Source organism: Macaca mulatta, chromosome 18, assembly GCF_049350105.2.
Source record: "Macaca mulatta isolate MMU2019108-1 chromosome 18, T2T-MMU8v2.0, whole genome shotgun sequence".
NCBI lineage: Eukaryota > Metazoa > Chordata > Mammalia > Primates > Cercopithecidae > Macaca > Macaca mulatta.
In genome coordinates this window covers 10,550,270-10,574,816 of record NC_133423.1, presented here as the reverse complement: position 1 = coordinate 10,574,816, position 24,547 = coordinate 10,550,270, and the positions used below count along the sequence as shown (strand labels likewise).

The 24,547-nt window shown below is 34.0% G+C and overlaps 1 protein-coding gene across 3 annotated transcripts in view; it reads right to left on the bottom strand.

Moving 5' to 3' along the window:
- Window positions 1-24,547, bottom strand: part of RTTN (rotatin) — a 195,039-nt gene that overhangs the window by 109,184 nt on the left and 61,308 nt on the right. For all 3 annotated transcript variants that reach the window (XM_077974806.1, XM_077974807.1, XM_077974808.1), the window contains exons 19-26: window positions 22,827-22,926; window positions 20,645-20,733; window positions 20,148-20,265; window positions 15,756-15,852; window positions 15,047-15,115; window positions 8,936-9,124; window positions 8,090-8,329; window positions 5,102-5,246 (exon numbers count right to left, since the gene is read on the bottom strand). In XM_077974806.1, coding sequence (XP_077830932.1) covers window positions 5,102-5,246; window positions 8,090-8,329; window positions 8,936-9,124; window positions 15,047-15,115; window positions 15,756-15,852; window positions 20,148-20,265; window positions 20,645-20,733; window positions 22,827-22,926 — 1,047 coding nt within the window. The remainder of the gene's footprint in view (window positions 1-5,101; window positions 5,247-8,089; window positions 8,330-8,935; window positions 9,125-15,046; window positions 15,116-15,755; window positions 15,853-20,147; window positions 20,266-20,644; window positions 20,734-22,826; window positions 22,927-24,547) is intronic.

Genomic DNA, 24,547 nt, shown 5'->3' with positions numbered 1-24,547 from the left:
ACTTAAAGATCCCTGAGGATTTTTTCTCTTTTTACCTTTGATTTACATGTTAACACTGAAATTCAGTGAACCTCAGCAAATAACAGTTCTAAAATATAGGGTGAATTACCATTTCTCAAGGACAACAGAGTAGAATAAGATGTCTCTAATGATGCCTACAGATGTCAAGTGCTTAATCATATCTGAAGTTTTTGTCTTTAGACATTAGTATTCAATCCTAATTATAAACCAACTACTTGGGCCATTATTTTGTCACTGTTGACCTCTAAAAGGCAACAACTGCTATAATGATGGCTCATTTTCTTTACGCACACAGTTACCACTCCTCATATCCAATTTTACATCCATCAGCAAGCTATGCCAAAAGTGTGTGCAAGACCCTCAATAAAGTCTGGGTGCACATGAGCCTGTTATGGGAAAGTCAGCCAAGGAAAATATATATGCTATATAGTTCTGTTGAGCTTCACCAAAAGAAAAAAAAAACCAAGAGCCCCACATTTATGAATTTCTATCAAAAAAATGCATTCCAAAAAGAAAGGTATTCAAATTCAGCACTTCTAGGTTATTATAAACAAAATATCATATTAAAAACAGATTAGAGGTACAATAAACTCCTAAATTGCCTAAGAATTACAGTATGTTTGTAATAAATGACTGTCTTGATAAAACACATCGAAAAAATTTTCACAAGAGAAAGTTCCTATCTTCCCTTAGGAAGTTAGCTGATTTTTCTTTTCACTTCCTCTTAGCATTCTTCTGACTAATCAGGCGTTCATATCTGCCTAATTTTGTTTTTGCAACCACAGCTTTTGTGTATCTTTTCACATATGTCCATACATTCAAAGCAATTTACTTGGAAATGTTATTTTACTGAACTTCTTAAATCATTTCTCACTTATTTCACTCACTTCAAAGGATAAACTTTAAAAGGTACTTGATTTTCTATTTCCAGGTTCCCTTTATCCTAAACATCGATAGTTATATAACACATATTAATTTATCTCATAGCATAATATTTAGGGAGTAAACCCACCTGACAGCGAATACTTAAGTTCGCTTTTGTGCATTCTTAAAAGTATTATTATTTATAACACTTGTGGTGATAATATATGAGATAAAGTAGAAGCTTTCCAAAGAAAGGTTTAATACCATACAAAGTCAAATAAGTAAACATAACTGGACCAAAAATCCTTTTCAAAAACTGCATTAAAATTATAGTACAATCATCTAGATTCTTGTAGGAATTTTAATTTCATAACTATGAATAAATTATAAAATATACATCAACACGACATACTACAAAATTAACAGTAATTTACATGTACGGTGTTACAAGTCTCAACAAATATAACAAGATTGAAATAATATCTAATATTGTTTCTGACCATAATGATAAAAAACTAGAAGTCAACAAAAGAAGGAATTCTGGAATATTTACATATACATAGAAATTAAGTAACATGCTTCTGAACAATCAATGGGTCAAAGAAAAAGCTAAAAGGGAAATTTTAAAACGTCATGAGACAAACAAAAATGGACACAAAACCAACCAAAACTTACGGGATGCAGCAAAAGCAGGTCTAAGAAGGACATACGTAACAATAAACATCTATGTCAAAAAGAAAGATATCAAGTAAACAACCTCAAGGAACTAGAAAAAGAAGAATAAATGAAGCTAAAACTTAGTAAAAAGTAAGAAAACAATGAAGATCAGGGCAGATACAAATGAAATAGAAACTGGAAAAACAATAGAAAAGATCAACAGAATCAAGGATTGAGATTTTGAAAAGATGAACAAAATTGACAAATCTTTAGCTAGACTAATAATAAAAGAAGACAGACAAAATGAGAAGCGAAAGGGAAGACATTACAATCGATACCAGAGAAATACAAGTCATGAGAGACTGTTATTAACAATTTCATGTCAACAAATTGGACAACCAAATGGAAAAAATCCTAGACACACAGAGCTACCAAGATTGAATCATGAAGAAACAGAAAATCTGAACAGATCAATAACAGGGAGATTAAAGCAGGAATACAAAGTTTTTCACCAAAGAAAAGCCCAACACCTGATTGATGGCTTCACTGCTGAATTCCACCAAACATTTAAAGAAGAATTAATACTAATCTCTGTACTCTTCTAAAAACTCCAAACTCATTTTATGATGGCAGCATTACACTGATACCAAAGCCAGACAAGGGAACTACAGGAAAAGAAAATTACAGGCTAATATCCCTGATAAACACAGATATAAAAATCCTTTACCAAATACTGGCAAACTGAAACCAAGAGCACAATAAAAAGATCATTCACTATAATCAAGCGGAATTCATTCCAGGGATGCAAGGATGGTTCAACATACACAAATGTGTAAATGTGATACAACAAATTAACAGAATTAAGAACAAAAACCACACGATTATACCAACAGATGCAGAAAAAGCATCTGACAAAATTCAACATCCTTTCATAATAAAAACTCTCAATAAGTAGAAAAGGAATCCCAACACAATAAAGGCCATATATGAAAAACCCACAGCTAACATCATACTCAATGGCAAAAAGTTTAAAGCTTTTTCTCTAAGATCAGCAACAAGATAAGGATGTCTACTCTCACCATGTCTATTCAATACAGTAGTAGAAATCCTAGCCAGAGCAATTAGTCTATAGAGAAATAAAAGGCATCCACACTAGAAAAAAGGCAAGTTAAGTTGTCCCTCTATGCTCATGATATAATCTTAAATCTAGAAAAACCTAGACTCCACCAAAAAACTTTGAACTTAAAAATGAATTCAATAAAGTTGCAGGATACAAAATCAACATATAAAAAATCAGTAGCATTTCTATACACTAACTACCCCCCCCAAAAAAAACCTCATTTAAAATAGCTACCAAAAAAAATTAAGATATTTAGGAATAAATTTAATCAGAACGTGAAAGATCTCTACACTAATGTCCAAGTTGCAGGTACCAGAATGAAATCATGCCCCAAGGAGAGGGGAGGGGAGGGGAGAGGAAAAGGGAAGGAAAAAACGAAGGAGAAAGGGAAGGGAGAAGGGAAGGGAGGAAAAGAAAGAGGACAGGAAAGAAGAAATGAAAGGAGACTAACAACCCAAATGTGGAGGAGAACCAGCAAGGACATCAAGATACAATTCACAAAAAGACCAAATATGAAAAAACCTCCATCTAATTCAAAACAAGTTATCTATTTATAAAACCACAAAACCTCAGTACACACACACCTCTACAATTTGACTCAGCAATTACAATTCCAGAAATTCACTCTATAAATATACTTGCATATATAAGTAACCTTGAACATAATACATGGTTTCCATTTTTGTTAAACCTTAACAAGTTACAAAATTAAGGTTTTGTGTGCTTCTTGTAATTAACTACATAGCTTATTACTGAGTATTCACAGTTCACTATGGGCAAGGCACTATAGTAAATGCTGAGTATGCAATAATGAACAAAACAGTCCCAATTTTCACCAGTCTACAATAAAGGAAAAGATAATTACTATGGTTTGAACGTTCCCTCCAAAATTCGTGTTGAAATTTAATCCGCAAAGTAATAGTATTGAGAGGTGGGGCCTTTGGAGGTGACTGGATCATGAAGGCCCTACTCTCATGAATAGACTAATCCATTCACGGAGCAGTGGATTAATGGGTTATCACGGAAGGGGACCTGGTGGCTTTGTAGGAAGAGAAAAACCTGAGATAGCACATTAGCATGCTCAGCCCCCTCACCATATATTCCCTGCATCACCTCGGGACTCTTCAGAGAGTCCCCACTAGCAAGAAGGCTCTCACCAGATGTGTCCCCTTAAACCTGGACTTCCTAGACTCCATAACCATAAGAAATAAATTCTGTTTTTTACAAATTACCCAGTTTCTGGTATTACGTTAGAAACAACAGAAAATAGGCTAAGGCAATAATAAACATCTAAATAAGTTTTATATACACACAAACATTATATCAGCATGTCTAACAACACAGGAATTCATATTTTTACAGAAAATTATCTCTAAATTTTGCAAATGTATTAATATATAAAGAAACATATTTGCCTTATGAGATCCACTATCTCCTCTATCAGTTTAGGCCCTCTTTTCTAGCTTTTTTTTTTTTCTTATTTGTATAAAGCTTTATCTTACCTAAGTTGAGTAAATTCATATGGTATTTGCAAATAAATACATAAACAGACAGATAGACCAACAATAGGGACCTGGCTTCTTGTGTTCTTCGCGGACTTCTTAGAATAAGAAATCTGAATAGCCAAAATATTTAGAATAGCTATTTAGAAAAATTTTAGAGCTGGGCATGGTGGCTCACGCTTGTAATCCCAGCACTTTGAGGCCAAGGTGGGTGGATCACCTGAAGGTCAGGAGTTCAAGACGAGCCTGGCCAACATGGTGAAACCCCGTCGCTACTAAAAACACAAAAATCAGCCAGGCATGGTGGCGGGCACCTGTAATCCCAGCTACTCAGGAGGCTGAGGCAGGAGAATGGCTTGAACCCAAAAGGCAGAGGTTGCAGTGAGCCGAGATTGCGCCATTGCATTCCAGCCTGGGTGACAGGGTGTGACTCTGTCTTTAAAAAAAAATTTAGAATTTTTAGAAGAGCTAAAAATCTAAGAGTAGTGGGGGCTAGAAGGGTAAATACTCCAGCAGCCGTTATTTAAAGCCTGAGCACACTTTACTCATTCTTCACAACTTCACCATCACTATACCCCTCCTGCCTTCAGTTGGCTTTGTTAGCCAAGTCTCAACACGCCTATCTGGACATCCACCCTGTCCCCTGCCACCTGAACTGAAATTCCCACTTAAAAATACAGTTGCAGCAGAAAGTTCACATGCAGAACAGGTGTGATTAAACACAAGACTGTAGGTCCCATTCACTGTACAAAATTTTAATAAACACATTCACAATCGTATCAGGAAAGGCATGTTATGAGCCATTCATTACATAAGGACAACTTTACCGAGCGCAGGCAATATAAAATTACCCTTTTCCATAATATAATGCTAATGATTTCTACGAATAAGTTACTTCCCAAACTTAAAGTCCAAATTCCTTAATAACACCACTTACATGTCTAAGAAGTAATTCGAGAATCCAGTTTAGAAGTTCTAGTGAAGAATTTTTTCTTTGTTCTTTTATTAATTTATTTAAAAAATGTACAATATCTATTAGCAGTTTCTCATCTTCAGTGCAAGCAGGAAGCACTTGTAAAAACCTATAATGAAAAGACAATAATCATGGTTTCTAGCGCTTTAAAATACACAATACCACTGTTCATCACAGATATGGGGCCTTAACAGGTGCCTTGTGAGGACGCTATTTTATGAGACACTGTTCTAAATGCTTTGAAAAATGCAAAGTTGAAACAAACTGGGTATCTGCCTTCAAGAACATGAGTTTATAGTGGAAAAAACATGTGGACAAGTAACTAAAATAACTAGAAGTGACAAATATCATAAGAGAAAAATAACAAATTCAGGAAAAGTACCAAAAAAATACCAAGGGGAAAAACACTAACTCTAACTGTCCAATGAAACTTGCTTTTTCATACTGAGCAATGCCATGTTTCACTGATAAGGATTAGTACTTCAAACCTAATTCTGACCAACTTGAAAAAATAAGGTAATAAAGTGAGGGGGGAAAAAAGTCCTGCAAGGATGCTACCAGTTTGTAAGAGGCATGGAAAACACAGAAGGTAGACTTAGGATGTAAGTTTGGAGTAAAAGGATATGAGCCAATTTTCCTAGATTTCTTTAAAAAGAAAAAAAACTGGTTTAAGAGAGCTAAAAGATTAGTAGACAATAAAACTTTTATTTAAAAGGGAAAAGTAGTTTGGAAAATCATTTTTTAAAAAAGCAATCAGGAAGAGATATGAGATTCAATTTTATCTGTAATGTTTTATTTTTTATAAATCTAAAGCAATTGCATCAAAATGTTAATAAGAGTGACAATAATACGAATCTTAATATTCAGCATTTATTGAGCACCAACCTTGTGCCAGCCTATGCTCTAAGAGCAGGGTTTTTGTCAAACTTCATAACAACAGTGTGAAGTAAGTACCTCTATTTCAAAGACAAGAAGACTCAAGCAACAATATGGTTAAGTCGTTTTTCCCCAGTCATACGGCTAGCAAGTTTTAAAACATGAATACTAAACTAAGCAGTCCAACACCAGGGATATATAATGCTATATTTCTTAGTAATGTGGTGTTTGTCTCATTATTATTTTTCCTTACTTAAAATTCCCACATCCCCAAAATGACATTCAGCTCCGTAGGATGGCATGTATCGGATTATGAAAATTGAGATTAGAAAAATACTCTGAAAGGATGGAATGAAATGAAAAATAGCATGTAAAATAGTATGAACAAGTTTTAGTTTTGCTTTCACTGAGTTTAATGATAAATAGGAACATCACCTTTTTGACTAATTATCTAAGATGAACCAACAACTTAAATGGTGCTTGGTACATTCTTTAGTGAAACATAATACAGCAGAAACACATGAATATTTATAAATTAGGCAGTAGTGTCTGTGTTGCCATGATCAAGCACAGACCTAAAAACCAAATATGAGATGAATATTATATATATAAAAAAAACATATACACAGTCTATGCTCTCCACTTAACACTAGTCCTGAGGAAACTAACAATAAAAATGTGATGCTCACATATAGTTATTGCTACTGTGCAATCTGAAACACTCTAAAGGCTTCCTTGACCCACAGTTTGAGAGTCTTTCCTGTAATGCGGTATTGCATACTATTTCTATGGTTTTAATTCACAAGAGAAAGAAAACTTAGTGCAATGAATACAATCAGCTTTTATGTTAAAATTTCTTTTGACAAATAGGGACATATTAAATTTATTTAAAGTGAAGGATTTATGCATTCTTCAACTGGCAAAACTGTTTAAATGCCGGAGTGTGCTGATAAATATGTAACTGTCTAACAGAAGTAGAGTGCTGACTTATTGTGTTTGTCAATTTCCATGGTGTAAATAACCCACTCCAGACAATTTGGAGCCACCCATGTAACATGAAGTTGTGAAGAGATGCACACTGGCATTCCACTGTAGTTATTTCCATAAAATACATACCCCTGTAGTGTACATGTATGCATAACCTAAGAACAAAGATAACAGTAAAATGTTGCCACATAATTAGAAAGTGATGTTTGCATATTCATTACCTTTATTTTTCATATAACTTATTTAATTGTAAGTTTATATGATTGTTAAGAATGGCTGTGTTTAACAATCAACTTACAAAAATCCTGAAAATTCAACCATCAGCTCTCTCACAAGGCTGTATTAGTGGGCACCAGCACACCACTGGAAAGCCTAATCAGATAAACTAATCTTTAAAGCTAAACTAATAAAGGAATTCATATTTTGGGAACTCATTTAACCTAGCAGCTTAAAAACTGCACATTTTATGTTAAATAATAAAGTTATACATTTTATACTAAAGTCACATGAAGAATAAAATGAAAACCTGCTTGCAGCAGTTGCTTATCAGTCTTGTTGCAAATGCAACCATCTGCTACAAGTTAAGCATGTTAAACTGACAAGCTAGAGCCTTCCCAATTAACTGCTATAAAGGACCTCCACATGGCAATCAACTTCATGAAATTGAGAGTAAAAAGAAAAATGATATAATTAAGAACAAAACAAAAGCAAAACAAAACAAAACAGCCTGTGGCAGGTGTACCACACCTATTAATCAATTCACTGATGTCTCAACTCATTTATAACATGGATAGAAATAAACATTCAATTTGTTTCATCCATGTCTTACCCTAATTATTTACTTTTGTGAGGTAAAATTTTCTAACGATAATAAATTGTTATAAGTTTATTAATAATCCCTTCAACAATGCAATACCTAAATTAAAAATTTCTCTTTGGCTATTCTTACAGATGATACAAATCCTGGAGTTTTTCTTTCTATGATAGCAGCAGTAAGGGCATAGACTCTTATCTTCAAAGGTTAGGAGATGAACACAAATGCAATACAATCCAGGTCTTTGAAACTGGCAGCCTTGACCTTACACTGACCTGTTCAGTGCTGTGTGCCAAGCCAAGGACTTCAAGGTAACCCCACAGGGACCAGGGCCACCCTTTAAAGACAATCTGTCATTCAGAAGATAAAAACTCATCCTAGTGACAGCAGCCCTAACTTCCCTGTGGGCTGCAGCCTGAACAATGGAATGGAGGCAGTCCTGCAGCCCACTAGCCATGTGTGTTATCTTCAGAGTGAGGACATCCTCTGTGGATAACTTCAATGCATCTAAAAATCTAGACAAAAAGAAAAAAAAGAAGGAGGAACATAAAGCTATTTAAATGAAATCTCACATTTATTTCTATTATAAACTCTCCCAAAAGTTGTTTTATCTTTTCTTTTAACAAAAGATTGACTTACAGCCAAAAGAAAAACTGATACATATCTGCCAATATTAGGATTTTACATTGGCACCCCAAATGTTTATAATGACTTTTCTTCCCACAAAAATTTTTATTCACATAAGACAGACATATTAGAATATTAAGATACTCAAAAGTAATCAACATCACACTAATGATAATGCTCATGCATATACTTACTGAGATTTTATTCTAATCCAGAACCCCTTTCCTAGTGATTCATATCTATGAACAAATCAGACATTAACCTCTATAACAGTACAGAGTAAAATGCTTTTTCATTTAAAATTTTCTTGTATAATAGATGAAAAGTAATAAACACATGTAATCTTTAAAAGAAAGTGAAAATTATAACTGCTAAAAAGCAGAATCAGATGATATCAAGGGAAAAAGCTACCAGACTTAAGGAAAAAGTAAAACCTAACTAATTAATTACAATTAATTAATTGCAAATGCTTTTTCAACAAAGTAAGAGCTTACTCTTGCGTTTTACTTTCAGAGTTCATTTGCTTCAACAGATTATCACTCCCATGATACCATGACAGGTTCCAAGCTATTCTCAGCATATCTGACACCGGCTTCAAGTCCAAACAATCAGCAGATAAGGGCAAAACTATGGAGTAAGGACTCACAGCATGGTGTCTGATTACATGAACAGGTAGATGATACCTAAAGAAAATGTGTACAAATAATTACAAACTTTCAAATTCTTAAATGCTACTCAAAAACAGAATCACAAATGAGGGCTAGTTCAATGCCTCCCAACCCACAATAATGCAAAGGTTTCTCTTAGTCCCTATTTTAAACAGTTATCATAATTTATATAGTATTTCAATTATTCTTTTCATCTCCTCTAAACTCCCCAGAATACTTAAATCCTTTCTTGAGGACTTACCACATTCTATGCTATATTAGAGTTGTTGCGGAGATAACTAACATTCGTTGAAGTCAGGGCCCAATAATATAGTGAACCAAACATAAAAGGTGTTCAGCTAAAACACTGATATTTACTTTATGCCAAACACTGCTTATTTTGTATCATTCATTCATAGTTAGATGGTATGGCACTATGATACCTATTTTACAAATGATCAAAATGAGGCTTAAAGCTGATACGTGAATTGCCTATGATCACAGAGGTCACTAAGTGACTGAATTCCAACTTATTATTTTCACTTGATAACATGGTTTCATCATCAATAAATTCAACAAGAACCAAGAAATATGTTTAGAAATAAAAACAGATTCAACAGCAATATCTCTTAAACCAAAGTTAATTTTGTTCTATCATAAAGACACATGCATGTATATTTTGTCTCAAGTTTTTCCTTTACATGGTGAAATAATCTAACATGCATGTAAATTTGCATCCTAGAAGGAACAAAAAGAAATATAAAAAAATCCTAAAATGTATATGGAACAAAACATGATCCTAAACAGCCAAAACAATCCTGAGCAAAAAGAACAAAGATGGAGGCATCACACTGCCTAACTTTGAATTATGCTACAAAGCTATAGTAACCAAAGCAGCATGATACTAGCATAAAAACAGACATACAGACCAACAAAACAGAATAAAGAATGCAGAAATAAATCCACACATTTTGTCAACTTTCAACAAAAGCACCAAGAACATACTTTGGGGAAAGAACAGTCTCTTCAATGAATGGTACTCAGAAAACTGGATATCCATGTGCAGAAAAATGAAACTAGATCTCTGTCTCTCACCACATATAAAAATCAAATCAAAATGAATTAAAGACATATATGTAAGACCTGAAACTATGAAACTACTAGAAGAAAACATCAGAGAAATGCTTCAGGACATTGGCCTGGGCAAAGATTTATTAAGTAAGACCTCAAAAACACAGACAAGCAAAGCAAAAATAAATAAATGGGATCATATCAAGCTAAAAAGATTCTGTGTAGCAAAGGAAACAGTCAACAAAGTGAAGAGGCCACCTACAGAATGACAGAAAACACCTGTAAGCTATTCAACTGGTGAGAGATTAACCACCAAAATATATAAGGAACTCAAACAACTTAACAGCAAAATAATAATAATAATCCAATTAAAAGCTGGGCAAAAGATCTGAATAGAAACTTCTTAAAAGAAGACATATAAATGACCAACAGGTATATGAAAAAATTCTCATATAATCAGAGGAATGCAAATCAATCAATCATCAGAGAAATGCAAATCAAAACCACAATGAGATATCTCACTCCAGTTAAAGAGGCGTTTATCAAAAAGACAAAAAAACAACAGATGCTGGCAAGAATATGGAGGAAAGAGAATGCTCATACACCATTAGTGGGAATGTAAATTAGTACAGCTATTATTGGAAACATTATGGAGTTCCTGAAAAAACTAAAAACAGAACCTACATATGATCCAGCAATCCCACTGCTGGGTATATATCCAAAAGAAAGGAAATCAGTATGTCAAAGAGATATTTGCACTCCCATGTTTATTGCAGCACTATTCACAATAACCAAGATATGGCATCTACCTAAGTGTTCATCAATAGATGAATGGATTTAAAAATGTGGTATAAATACACAAGGGCGTATCATTCAGACATAAAAAAGAATGAAATCCTGTCACTTGCAACAGCATGGATGGAACTGGAAGTCATTATGTTAACTGAAATAATCCAGGCACACAAAAACAAACATCACATGTTCTCCTTTATATGTGGGAGCTAAAAAAAAAAAATTTTTTTTTAAATGAGCTCATGGAGCTAAAGAGTAGAATGATGATTACCACAGGCTGTAAAGGATGGTGGGAAAGGGGGGAATTAAGAAGGGATGGCTAATGGGTACATAAAAATTTAGATAGAAGGAATAAGATCTAGTGTTCCACAGCACCATAGAGTAACAATAGTCAACAGCAATTTGTTGTATATTTCAAAATAACTAGAAGAGCAGATCTAAAATGTTCCTAACACAGAGAATCAATAAATATTAGAGGTGATGGACATCCTAATTACTCTGATTTGATCATTATACACTGTATGTTTATATCAAAATATCACACGTACTCCATAAATATGTACTATTATGTACCCATAAAAATAAAATAAACTCTCCCTAATAAATAAGCAAGCAAGCAAAGTGCTGTGGGATACAGCTAAAGGAACCCCTAAGGGAATGGGGAACACAGTTCCTTCAAAGAAGCAACAATAAAACTGACAGTAATGTTCCTACAAAAAATGGACTCCAACTGCCAACCTAGAATTCTATACCTAGTGATAACATTTTTTAAAACAGAATTTTTAGATTAAAAAAAAACTGACAGAAATCATTGCTAATGTAAGTGTACTACATTAAATAATAAAAATCTCTTCAAAAAAAAATTCTCAGATGGAGGCAGGAAAACCAAAAAAGCAATAAAAAGTAACAGAAACGACCAAGGTATACAAACCTAAATGAGTATTTACTGCATAAAATAATTATAATAACATCTTATAGAATTTAAATACCTGACAATAAAAGAAAAAAAAAAAGAAGAGCAATTAAATGGAGTTAATGTGTTCTAAGGTCCTTCCATTGTCTGGGATGTGGTAAAAATACTAATTCACAGTCAAGAAAGTAAATTATAATCTCTATATTATAAAATAATCCTCTGTATAAAATATATAGAAATAACATACATAGAAGAATACTTAGCTGGGCACAGTGACTCATGCCTGTAATCCCAACACTTTTGGGAGGCTGAGGTGGGAGAATTGTTTGAAGCTAGGAGTTCAAGACTAGCCTGGGCAACAGAGCAAGATCCCAATTGCTACAAATAAATAAATAAATAGAATACTTAATGTATGTATAACTACAAGTTAACAGCTGAAAAACATGGATTAATTTTAAAAATTAATCAAGATAAGCCAGAGAGGAAAAAGAAAGAAAAAAAAAAAAGACACTGGACAAATAGAAAACAGCAAGCTAATAATCTGTATCCAAAAATATAAGTAATTCTAGTAAATGTAAAATTCATTAAAATATTCCATTAAAACTGTAAATACTGTAAGATTGGACCAAAAAAACTCAACTATATACTTCTTACAAAAAAAACCAGTACATTTAAGGACACAAAACAGTTAAAACTACAAGGATGGAAAAACACATATCATGCTAACCACTAACCAAATAAAAGCTGGTGAAGCTACAGTAATAACGGATCAAGTGAATTCTATATGCTGAAGCACTGCTAGAGATAAAGAAATAATTTCATAATGATAGAGACAACCCACCAGCATGTTTACAAACTAAATTACATGGCCTCAAAACACGCTGTCAGCCAGAACTGACAATGTCATAGTGGAGATTTTAACATGCCCCTCTGCTACCTGAAAGAACTTCACACACATACAGTAAAGTAGACACAGGGAAGATCTGACCACTATCAATAAACCTGATATATTTTGATACTTACAGAACAGTATATCCAACAACTACTACATATACATTATTATTTTCAACTACACATGGAACATTTTAAAAAGCTGACCATATGCTGGGCCATGAAGTAAAATTCAACAAACTCTAAAGAATTAGAATCATAGAAAATATTTTCTAATGTCAATATTAAGCTAAATATTAGTAATAAAATAACTAGAACACCTAATAAACTAAATCTTCACTAGTTACCCCCAATAACTCTAAACAACCCTTGGATCAAAGAAAAAAAAATCACAAAACACTTAGAAAATATTTTGAACTAAATAATAAAATATGGCATATCAAATTCGTGGAATATACCAAAAGCCATACTTAGAAACATTGATAGCTTTAAATGAAAGGGCGGCTCATCAATGGCCAATCTTCCAGTAAGTTAGAAAATGAACAGTAAATTAAGTCTGAAGAACATCGAAGGAAGAAAATAATAAAAAGCAAAGAATAATACATCAGGACCACTTTGAGATACCACTATACATCCATCAGATGGGCAACACTTTTTTAAATGACAACATTACTGTGAGTAAAGGAAAAATAAAACCCTTTCTCCTCTTTATGGACAAACGTGATCTTGAGCTAACTCTCTCCCTTTACCCAGTAAAAATCAGATAGATATGGAATGTCAAGAATTTACTAAGCTGCTTTGCTTATGATGAAAATGACTCCCCACATCTGGACTGAGACATCTAGGAATAAACTACAAACGCATGATGGGACGGCACAGCTCTGAGCAATCTTGAGTGCTGTGGCTCTTACAAGCAACCTGGAAACTATGCCTACAGCACGCTCACTAGAGAATGTATTTTCTATTTGGGACATGAGGCTTCTAAGCCAAGACAGCTCCCAGCACCCACAAATGTGATCTCATTCTAAGCACGACTACTGCAGTCATGTAAGTTTTATTATTTAGCCAAATCTACACACAATTAAGACTGGTAATGCAAATACCAAAGGCTGGTGAGGATGTGGGGCACCTAGTACTTTTCCACTGCTGGTGGGAATGTAAATCAGCACAACCGCTTTGTAATACTGTTTGATAGCATCTACTAAAGCTAAACATAAATATCCTATATTCCAACAATGACACATGTTCAAGAATGTTCTTAGCAGTCATTTATTCATAATAGTCCAAAACAGAAAACAAATCAAACGTCTACAAATAGAATGGTAAATAAAAGTGTTGTATATTCTTAGATAGAATACCACATAGCAGTGAAAATGAACCAACTATTGCTTCATGCAACAATATGGACACATCTCTCCAAGTTGAGCAAAAAGCCAACATAATAATGCACTCTATTTATAAAGTTCAAAAACCAGCAAAAATAATGTATGGCAATAGAAATTAAAATAGGATTACATTTTGGGGTGGTAGAAGGTAATGAGAAAGCACAAAAAGGGGTTCTGGTCTGTTAGTAATATTCTATGTCAGATTTCTGTGTGACATAAATAAGTACGTTTACTTGGAAAACTTCAAGGGCTGTACCCTTATGACTTGTATGCTTTATGTATGACATATGTCAATAAAAACAATTTACTTTTTTAAAAAGTCTAAGGAGACATGAAAACCAAGCACAATGTAGGACCTTAACTTGTTATTGCATTATGAAAAAATATATACAAAAGATACTTGGAGATAACTGGAGAAACCACATCATGTTACAGAATTATTTGTAATCTTGTTAGATGTGATCATATTGTAGCAGTTATATAGAATAATGTCCTTAACCTAAGGATGTGCATGCTGGAATATATAGGAAGGGAGTGAATTTATGTCTGAAACTTATTTCCAATTGGAGGGTGAGGGAGAACTAAATATAAATAAAAATACATATTAGGAGAGAGAAAGCAAAGAGACTCATATGTAAATAATTGATGACTCTAGGCTGAACGACATACAGGTATGCACTGTATAGTTCTTTCAACTTTCCTGTAAATTTGAACGATACCAAAATAAAAAATTGGTGGTGGGGAGATATACTTACTGAAATCTTCAAAGCACCATCATGAAGGAACCATGAAAGCCCAAGTTATGGGATTTAAATGCTAAATGAAAATTGTGAGAAATTGTAGATTTTGATTTCCCTTTCTGTAACATTTCATCCTTCAAGAAAATCAGAGAAATAAATCCTTTACCTTCTAAAAACTGAAACAGGCAAACTGAAGACTGACGGCAAAGAAGGTTTATTGGAAGGATTAACAGACCTGTTTCGTAAAAGAAAAACAAAAACAAAGAAGCAACTGAGTAGACCAAGTTTTGTCTAACAAATACAACTTACCTCACTTCACTGACTGCAAATGAAAGCAAGCGCTGCAATTGAGTCTATCATTTAGTATAGTAACAACATGTTTGCTACTTCCTAGATGTGCTTATGAAGAGTAAATCATGTTTTAAAAAAAAATTCCACATAACAAATGATTCAGTGCATTGGTGGTAATGGCAGGTGGACTTTGTGTGTCTCCGCCCACGGATCCTGCTCAAGATCAGTGCTAATCATATACTATTGTCCTAAACATCTTCCGAGTTTTTAAAAAAATAATGAAATATTAAGAAAAAAACACATAGTTGAAGGTACGTACTAAAAATGTATTAAAGACAAAAATTACTGCAGTAATTTTAAATTTCATACTTAGTAATGTTTAAAAATAAAATTTGAGATAGACTTTCTGAGCCAATAGGCTTTTGAATACTGTTTATTCAAATCAAAATTCATACCACATATGGGTGTAGCATGGACAGCATAAGCTTCATAAACCAGAAATTTCCACGCATTGCTGTAAGATTGCATCAGATACCTGAGACAAACAGTTAAGAGTAAAAAACTTATAAATTATTTTATCTCACCACATATCCATTCTTGATACTTCATCAAATAATAGAAGACAAAATAGTGCTCCAACTTCAGTCACGACAGTACAATCTTCATGAAATATTAAGGAAACTAAATAAAAAGAAGCACAACTTTATGAAATATTTGTATGTCTAGAAAGAACAAACTTCGAATTTAAAATATCTTAATTTGAAGAGAAAAGAAATGCAACATTAACCCAGATAAGGTGACACTAAAACACAGGCTTTCATCTCAAATCTGTGGATGTACAAGAATCACCTGGAGGGCTTGTAAAAACAGTTTCTGATTGGATAGGTTTAGGGTGGAGCCTGTGAATATGAATTTCTAATACGTTCTCAGAGGACGCAGACGCTATCAGTCCAGGAGTGACACTTGTAGATACACTCACTAGACACTGTCTAGTTTTAGGTAGAGAAATGAACTGATACAGCCTCTAGAAGGTTATGCCGAGTCATGTAATTTTAGCTAAAGTTTCCTCACCGAGAGATCTTAATTTACAACTTTTGCCCTTTACTACAAACATGTGATCATAGAACTTGGATTTGACTTTAATATGTTATCCTTGGGCTGTGTCATTGTTTTGGTTCCTGTTAATTATGACAAGATGATGGAAAAGGGAAGGGCTCTGAACGGATAGACTTAACACTAGTTCTACTACTTACTACTTAGCTAAGTGCCCTGGTCCGATTCTTTATCATTAAGTATAAGTTCCCACTTCTATAATGATCCCAATGCTACAATTTCTCAATGCTTGAAACCTATGAAATTCTAAACAAAGAAGGATGATGTTATCTCACAGGAATAACAACATAATACACAGTTAGCAAATTCAGGGAAGCAGCAATAAGAAATAAGTTTTGAGAGAAGATATTTTTCCTAACTGCTAGAAAAGAAAATCATCCTTATGTAATTGACATGATTAAAAATAGGAAAAAAAAGTAAAGAAACAGAGAACATGTAAAAATTAACTTATAATAAAATAGACATTTCACATCAGTGATAAAGAGAATGAACCATAATATTTCCAAATAAATAAGAAATTACAGCAATGCCTTTGCCTGATTTAAAATTTAATTTTTTTAAACAACACTTGAAACACAGGAAAAGTGTTTTCAATCTGAAACTAGAGAAAGTCCTACTTGAAGAGCATGATGAAAAATTGCCCAACTGCCATAACAGAAAAGCTCTATGCATTTCCATAAAATATTTAAGTTTAAGGTTAAAAATATAATAATAAATAAATTTAAAGGATAGAAAAGTTGAAAGAAAATGTTAATCACGTAGAATCAAGCATAAGGATTGTGTCTATCTTATAATTAAAACACCCTACAAGTCACTAAAAAGAAATTAAATACAACACAAAAATAGGTAATCCATAGATTATGAAATTTGAATATAAAATATATGAAAAGATAACTTCACTAAAACTAAGAAAATAAAACAATTATATATTTTTACCTGTAAGATTAAAAACTTTTAATGAGACATATTCAGTGTTAGCAAAGCTGTAATGAAAATAAGCATTTTTAAACACCTTTGGTGAGAGTGATTTGGAAAGGAACTTAACCATTATCTTATAAAATCTCTTTGACGTAGGAATTGCAACACAGAATGCACAAAGATGACCACACAACATGATTACTGTCATGGTGAAAAATCTAAAACAAATACCCAGTAACACAGCAAACTGAAATTTTGAAACACCAATGCAGTTGTTCTTAGGGTTTTTTAAAGAATGTATACTCACATAAAATAACATGGAAGGATATTCAAGTTACATTTCCAGTTGAAAAAAGGAAGCAACACAATACTGTAATATATATAATGAAAACTACATGTGTGTGTAGAAAAAATCATTCGGAATAATACATTCCTAATCATAACTAGAACAGTCTTCTTTGGGGAAATTGAGAAAGAGAAGAAAATGTAAACTTTTAGAATTTGTATAGTTCTATATTGCCTGAATTTTTACAGTGAGTATGTATAGGTCTGTGATTATTTAAAACAAAAACAAACAAAGGTAAGGAAGTTTAGATTCTCTCTCAGTAGCAAAGTAAATAACCTAATAACCATTTTTTGGTTATAACCTTGGCCAAGTTGCTAAATCTCTCTAGACCTCACACTGAGATGGTATAGTAAATGATTTCTAAGTTAATTTCTAACCCTGAAACACAGTATAGAATTCTGTCATAACATAAAGTTTATAATCAAAGCAGTGTTATCTGAGAAGTTATTTATTCTACTCCTTTGATCCACTATCCATGCTACAGAAATAATCTTCCTAAAACACACACTCCCCTGTTTAACAACCTTAAACGGCTCCTCACTGCTGTTTAATAAGACCTCCCAGGCCCTGCACGAACTGCCCTCCCTGTCTCATTCCATCATTTCCCCTTCACTCCACATTCCCCAAATCCAGCCAGCTCCATCTCAAACACATCAGTCTCTCATACACATAACCATGGCTCCCTCTATCTAGAAGTCAGTCTTGCCTACTTGAACTCCTACTCATTTCTGAAATTCCATCTTAGATGCCACATTCCCTAGAAACAATCTCTGATACTTATCACCAACCAATCTGACCAGCACGTCCTCTGGCACCAGGAATCCCCAACTATAAGTATTATTGTGGTGTACTGTATATTTACTTGTGAATGTCTCCAACTCTACTGTAAGCTCCAAGAGGGTCATTTACCATGCTCAGCAATATAACCCAAGGGCCTAGCACTGCACCTAGCACAAAGCATGTACTTAATAAACGTTTGCTGAGAAATGGGTTTTCTTGGTTAAGCAGCTGGTTAAAAATCCATTTTTCGGCCAGGCATGGTGGCTCATGCCTGTAACTCCAGCACTTTGGGAGGCAAAGGTAGGTGGATCACATGAGGTCAAGAGTTTGAGACCAGCCTGGCCAACATGGAGAAACCTAGCCTCTACTAAAAATTCAAAAATTACCCAGGTATGGTGGCAAGCACCTGTAATCCCAGCTACTCGGGAGGCTGAGGCAGGAGAAATGCTTGAACCCGGGAGGCAGAGGTTGCAGTGAGCCAAGATCGTGCCACTACACTCCAGCCTGGGCAACAAGAGTGAAACTCTGTCTCAATAAATAAATAAATAAGTAAAATTTTTCCTGAAACTAAATCCATTAATGGGGGATACTATATTCATTCTCAGACTCATTGAAAGTAATTTCCACAAACAGCAATGAAATAGAAAAACTGAAATACTGAAAAGGGTATAGATTATATTGCCTTGGAACATGCTTTTGAATCCAGTAGGTGTTCATAATAAGCTCCATGCTTGAATAATTTAAATGAAAATTATAAATGAAAAGGTAAACTAGGAACTACATTCAAATGAATGAAGTTAATAAGAAGACAATTATTAACAGGATTAAAGAAAACTAAAAATCTATAACTGCTGCTCTTTCAGATGATCAGTCTATACAACAATCCTATAAAAACGTTATAGTCTACTCAAAATGTTATGAGCCTAAACACGCTGAATCCGTTTAGAGCTTTACCTGGTTTTACTGCTGCTACTTCAATAAACTGCATCTTACTTGGCAAGCAGAAGCCAACAGGAGGAAAAAATGCTAAAATAAAAGGACTATATTGCAATAACATATTTTGAACATAAATCTCGCTTATCTCCTATATGCCTGATAACAGACAAGATGAAGCACATTCAGATGCTCGGCCTACATGACTCCTGTAGAATATTAAAAAGCAGTGGCCTAAATCTCTAAGGAAGAAAATAGTACAAAATGTTACCAAAGTCTCCATTGAGAAAAAAAAAACAAAGAAGACAGGCAGGACAAAACAACACGAAATGTGTTCATCTAACACCTTACTAAATTAGAATCAAATTAAAATGGGTTTTTAAAACCACACTTTGTAGAATGTAATAAATTTAGGCTCAGAGTCATTTAGGATGGTCTAGTTTCTGCCCACACAGGTTGAGTCTATACCCTTAACACCTGTCAAATGAAATAATCAGACAAAACGTACCAAGATCCAAAGGTACAAGCAAAACAAGAAAGACGAAAGAGATATTGGAAAAAAGATAGTAATAACAGCAACTGCAACTTTCTCTGTTTATAGGTAATAGTACTGTCTGAGCACCAGATGATATCTACATCAAGGTACAAAGAACAATGAGAGGTTTCACCCTTTCTCAGCTCTAGGCTCCACTCAGTAACAAGATTATAAAGCAATTTCCACAGAAATATTAAACATTTTCCACTGTGATTAGTTTTTAGTAGTGTGTTCAGTAATAAATGCTGATGTTCTAAGAGTAAAATAAAAAGTAAATGTGACTTACAATTAAAGAAGAAACACTTAAAACTTAAGAACAATCTAATTATTAGCAGATTTTCTTTTATTTACCTCTGAATAACAGGGTCAAAAGAGAAGGCTGTTGTGAGAGGGAAACACGCATGACTGGATCGCCACATAAAACCTTCCTCAAGAGTGTGAGGCATGGTTGTACCAAACATTCTACAACCTGGGCCAGGAGGAAAAACACAGCTATTTTATTTTCACCAATCATCAGGTGAGATCAAACATACCATAATATTATCTTACTCTAAATTTTATGCTTTTTCATCAAATCACCTGAAACTGAAACGTAAAGAAATACTAGGAATTACTTTCCACTGAAAGTAAGTTTTGTATATACTTCTGCTTGCCCATCTTATGCAAATTTTAAAATTAGTTTTCCTTTATAGAGACTCCACTTTTAGAATTTAAAAAAATGAATGAGATAGGAGGTGTTACTTAGGATTTAAAATCCAAGTACTCATCCAAACTCTGCTCAGTTCAATTTCAGATCTGATTAATAAAAACAGCCTGTAAAACAATGTCTAGATGCACATTAGCCTTACCTTGCCATCTTGACTCACACATTCATTTAAATACTCAATTATTTTGTCAATTAAGCATAACTTTTTCACCACAGCATGCATTTTAATATCTGTAGATAAAAAAAAAAGTTACTAAAAGTTAAAGAACTTTTTTTGTAGCTTAAAAAACATATTTTGAAATACTCAGAACTGATATCCACACAACCTTCAAACTATTAAAAACACGTAGACCTGGGGTTAACATTGGAGTACAAAACTTTTAACTTTTTACTTTATATACACTTGTCCAATTTGAAAACGTTTAAGTAAAAAGCACATCTTACTTCTGTAACATAAAAAACAAAACTATAAAAAAAGAATTATGGAACTAGTTCAGACTCTGAAAACTACGAGAATTTTAAGTGCATAAATGAATGCTTATATTTATACATGGCAAATTTTCTTCTTTATATTATTTCATTGACTCTTCCAAATTTATCACCTTCAAATGTTTATAATTCTCCACAAGCTCATGTGAAAAATATGACTTACAACATGAACATTTTTCTATCAATAAAAAATCTCTAACTTCAAACTATTAATAGCAAGTATAAAAGGAACAAGATTATAATACACTACATATTTCTGGAGAACATGAGCTTCTTTTTAATAAGCATATATTCACATATCATGTTTGTAATAAAAAAGTTTTTGTATACACACGAAAAAATTTTATGTATAGATATGCATATCCACACACACAAATGTTACCAGAACCCAAAACTATAATTGCTTATATATTCGTTACAATTATTAAACAACTTGCAGACAAATTTTCTCCTATATTCTCATTAGGAAAAACACACACACACACACACACACGGATATTGAAGGGGTAGCTATCACTGTAATGATCTTTAGCTGTTACTTGCCCCCCAATATAGTGCATACCAAAATTATAAGGCATACTTTTGAAATGTTAACAATATTGAAGGAATTCTCTTTAATGAGTCTTTCTTTTTTTTTTTTTTTTTAACCAGGGCTTTCCTCATTTTCTAGTCTTATTTTCTGTAGTCTGTGTTACTGTTGTTAAAACTACAAATACATGGAATATGTTTTTTCAAATTACTCTCTCATCCCAGTTTCCACTAATGTCAAGACAAGAAGTGCTAACCATAAGCATCTTTTTATGTAAACTCAAAGTTTTCATTTCTCATAAATATTAAAATACATACATCACATATGGGGAAAAATTCAAAACTAACCCAAAGAAGAAGAACCTATGGAATAACAACACTACAAACAAAGCTAACAGTGTATTACACTAGTTGTTTTTAAAAATAAACGTTTATACACTGTGGAATACTATGTAGTCATAAAAAAGGATGAGTTCGTGTCCTTTGCAGGCACATGGATGAAGCTGGAAACCATCATTCTCAGCAAACTATCACGAAGACAGAAAACCAAACACCACATGTTCTCACTCATAGGTGGGAATTGAACAATGAAATCACTTGGACACAGGGCGGGGAACATCACACTCCCGGGCCTGTCTCAGGGATGGGGGCTGGGGGAGAGATAGCATTAGGAGAAAAACCTAATGTAAATGATGAGTTGATGAGTGCAGCAAACCAACATGGCACATGTATACCAATGTATCAAACCTGCACATTGTGCACATGTACCCTAGAACTTAAAGTATAATTTAAAAAATAAAAAAAAAAAACGTTTAAAGAAAAGGCATAGCTACAGTGTATTATTTTTATTTTACCTACCACAAAAGTATTATTTAATTAAATTCCCTAAGCAAGATGGTACAAATCAAAAATACGATGCATGCACTCAGTAAACTGAGGAAGGAACATGCACTTCACTATTGGAAATATACTAATATTTTAGAAAGAAGATAATTCTATCGAATGGCATTTTACACGTCAAATAATAAGGGGTTAGCAAACTTTTTCTGTAAAGAACCAGGTAGTAAGCATGTTGTTAGGTTTTGTTAGACAGACACATATGGTCTCTTGCACATTCTTTGGTTTTGGTTTGGTTTTGTTAACAACTCTAAAGATGCAAAAACCATTCTTGAGGGCTGTCAAAAAAAAAAAGGCCACAGGCTGGGTCTGGCCCATAAACCATAGTTGCCAACTCCTGCCAGTACCACACAGCAATCTAAAATTCTATTATCAGCAGTACAGCAATCATTTTCCTTAGGATGCATTACCTTGCATAATCACAGCCAACTGTTCGGCAGCTGACTTTCTCAAAACAAGATCAACATCATCTGAGGTGAAGATTTCATACACCTTTTCAACAGTCTCCGACTACAAACCAAAAAAAAAAAAAAAAAAAAAACCCAAAATTACATTTTTCTGCTTCCAATTCTCCAATAAGATTTTACAGTTTGTGCCCTATGAACAAAAGCTCAAAAAATCAACTTATTTAAATAACCAATGTATTTACATGTAAATTCACACAATGCTGGGTTGAGTAATTAGTTCTGTATTCAGATCTTCGAGGAATTGCCACACTGCTTTTCACAATGGTTGAACTAATTTACACTCTCATCAACAGTGTGTAAGTATTCCCTTTTCTCCATAACCTCACCAGTATCTGCTATTTTTTTACTTTTAATAATAGCCATTCTGGCCGGGCGCGATGACTCATGTCTACAATCCCAGCACTCTGGGAAGCTGAGGTGGGCAGATCATCTGAGGTCAGGAGTTCGAGACAAGCTTGGCTAACATGGTGAAACCCCATCTCCACTAAAAATACAAAAGGCCAACACGGTGAAACTCCGTCTCTACTAAAAATACAAAAATTAGCTGGGCATGGTGGTACACACCTGTAATCCCAGCTACTCGGGAGGCTGAGACAGGAGAATCGTTTGAACCCAGGAGGCGGAGGTGGCAGTGATCCAAGATCGCACCACTGCACTCCAGCCTGGGCAACAAGAGCGAAACTCCGTCTCACAAAAAAAAAAAAAAAAAAAAAAAAAGCTATTCTGACTGGTGTGAGATGGTCCGTCATAGCAGCTTTGACTTGCATTTCTCTAATGATCAGTGATATTGAGCTCTTTTCCATCTGCCTTTTGGCCACAGGTATGTCTTCTTCTGAAAAATGTCTGTTCTGTCCTTTATCCACTTTTTAATGGAATTGTTTGCTTTTTTCTGGTAAATTTGTTTAAGTTCCTTATGGATGTTGGATACCCAAAGAAATACAAATCATTCTACCATAAAGACGCATGCATGTGTATGTTCACTGCAGCACTATTCACAATAGCAAACACACAGAATTAACCTACATGCCGCATCATCAATGGCAGATTGGATAAAGAAAATGTGGTACATATAAACCATAGAGTACTATGCAACCTTAAAAAAGAAGGAGATCATGTCTTTTGAGGGAACATGGATGAAGCCGGAGGCCACTATCCTTAGCAAAAAAACACAAGAACATAAAACCAAATACTGCATGTTCTCATTTATATGCGGGAACTAAATAATGAAAACACAAGGACACAAAGAGGGGAACAACGGAGACTGGGGCCTACCTGAGGATGGCGGGTAGGAGGTGGGAGAGGATCTGAAAAATAACTATTGGGTACTAGGCTTAGTACCAGGGTGATGAAATAATCTGTACAACAAACCCCATGACACGAGTTTACCTATATAACAAAACTGCACATGTACCCCGAACCTGAAATAAAAGTTTAAAATAAATACATAAATAAATAAAATTTGCAACAATGATGCAGTAGGTCAGGAAGGAACTTAAGATGTAAAATAAAGAGTTATCATGTTAAACAAGTTTTTTTTTTTTTTTTTTTTTTTTTGGAGACAGGGTCTCACTCTGGTCACCCAGGCTGGAGTGAAGTGGTGCAATCTGAGCTAACTGCAGCCTCGACTTCCTGGGCTCAAGTGATTCTCCTACCTCAGCCTCCCA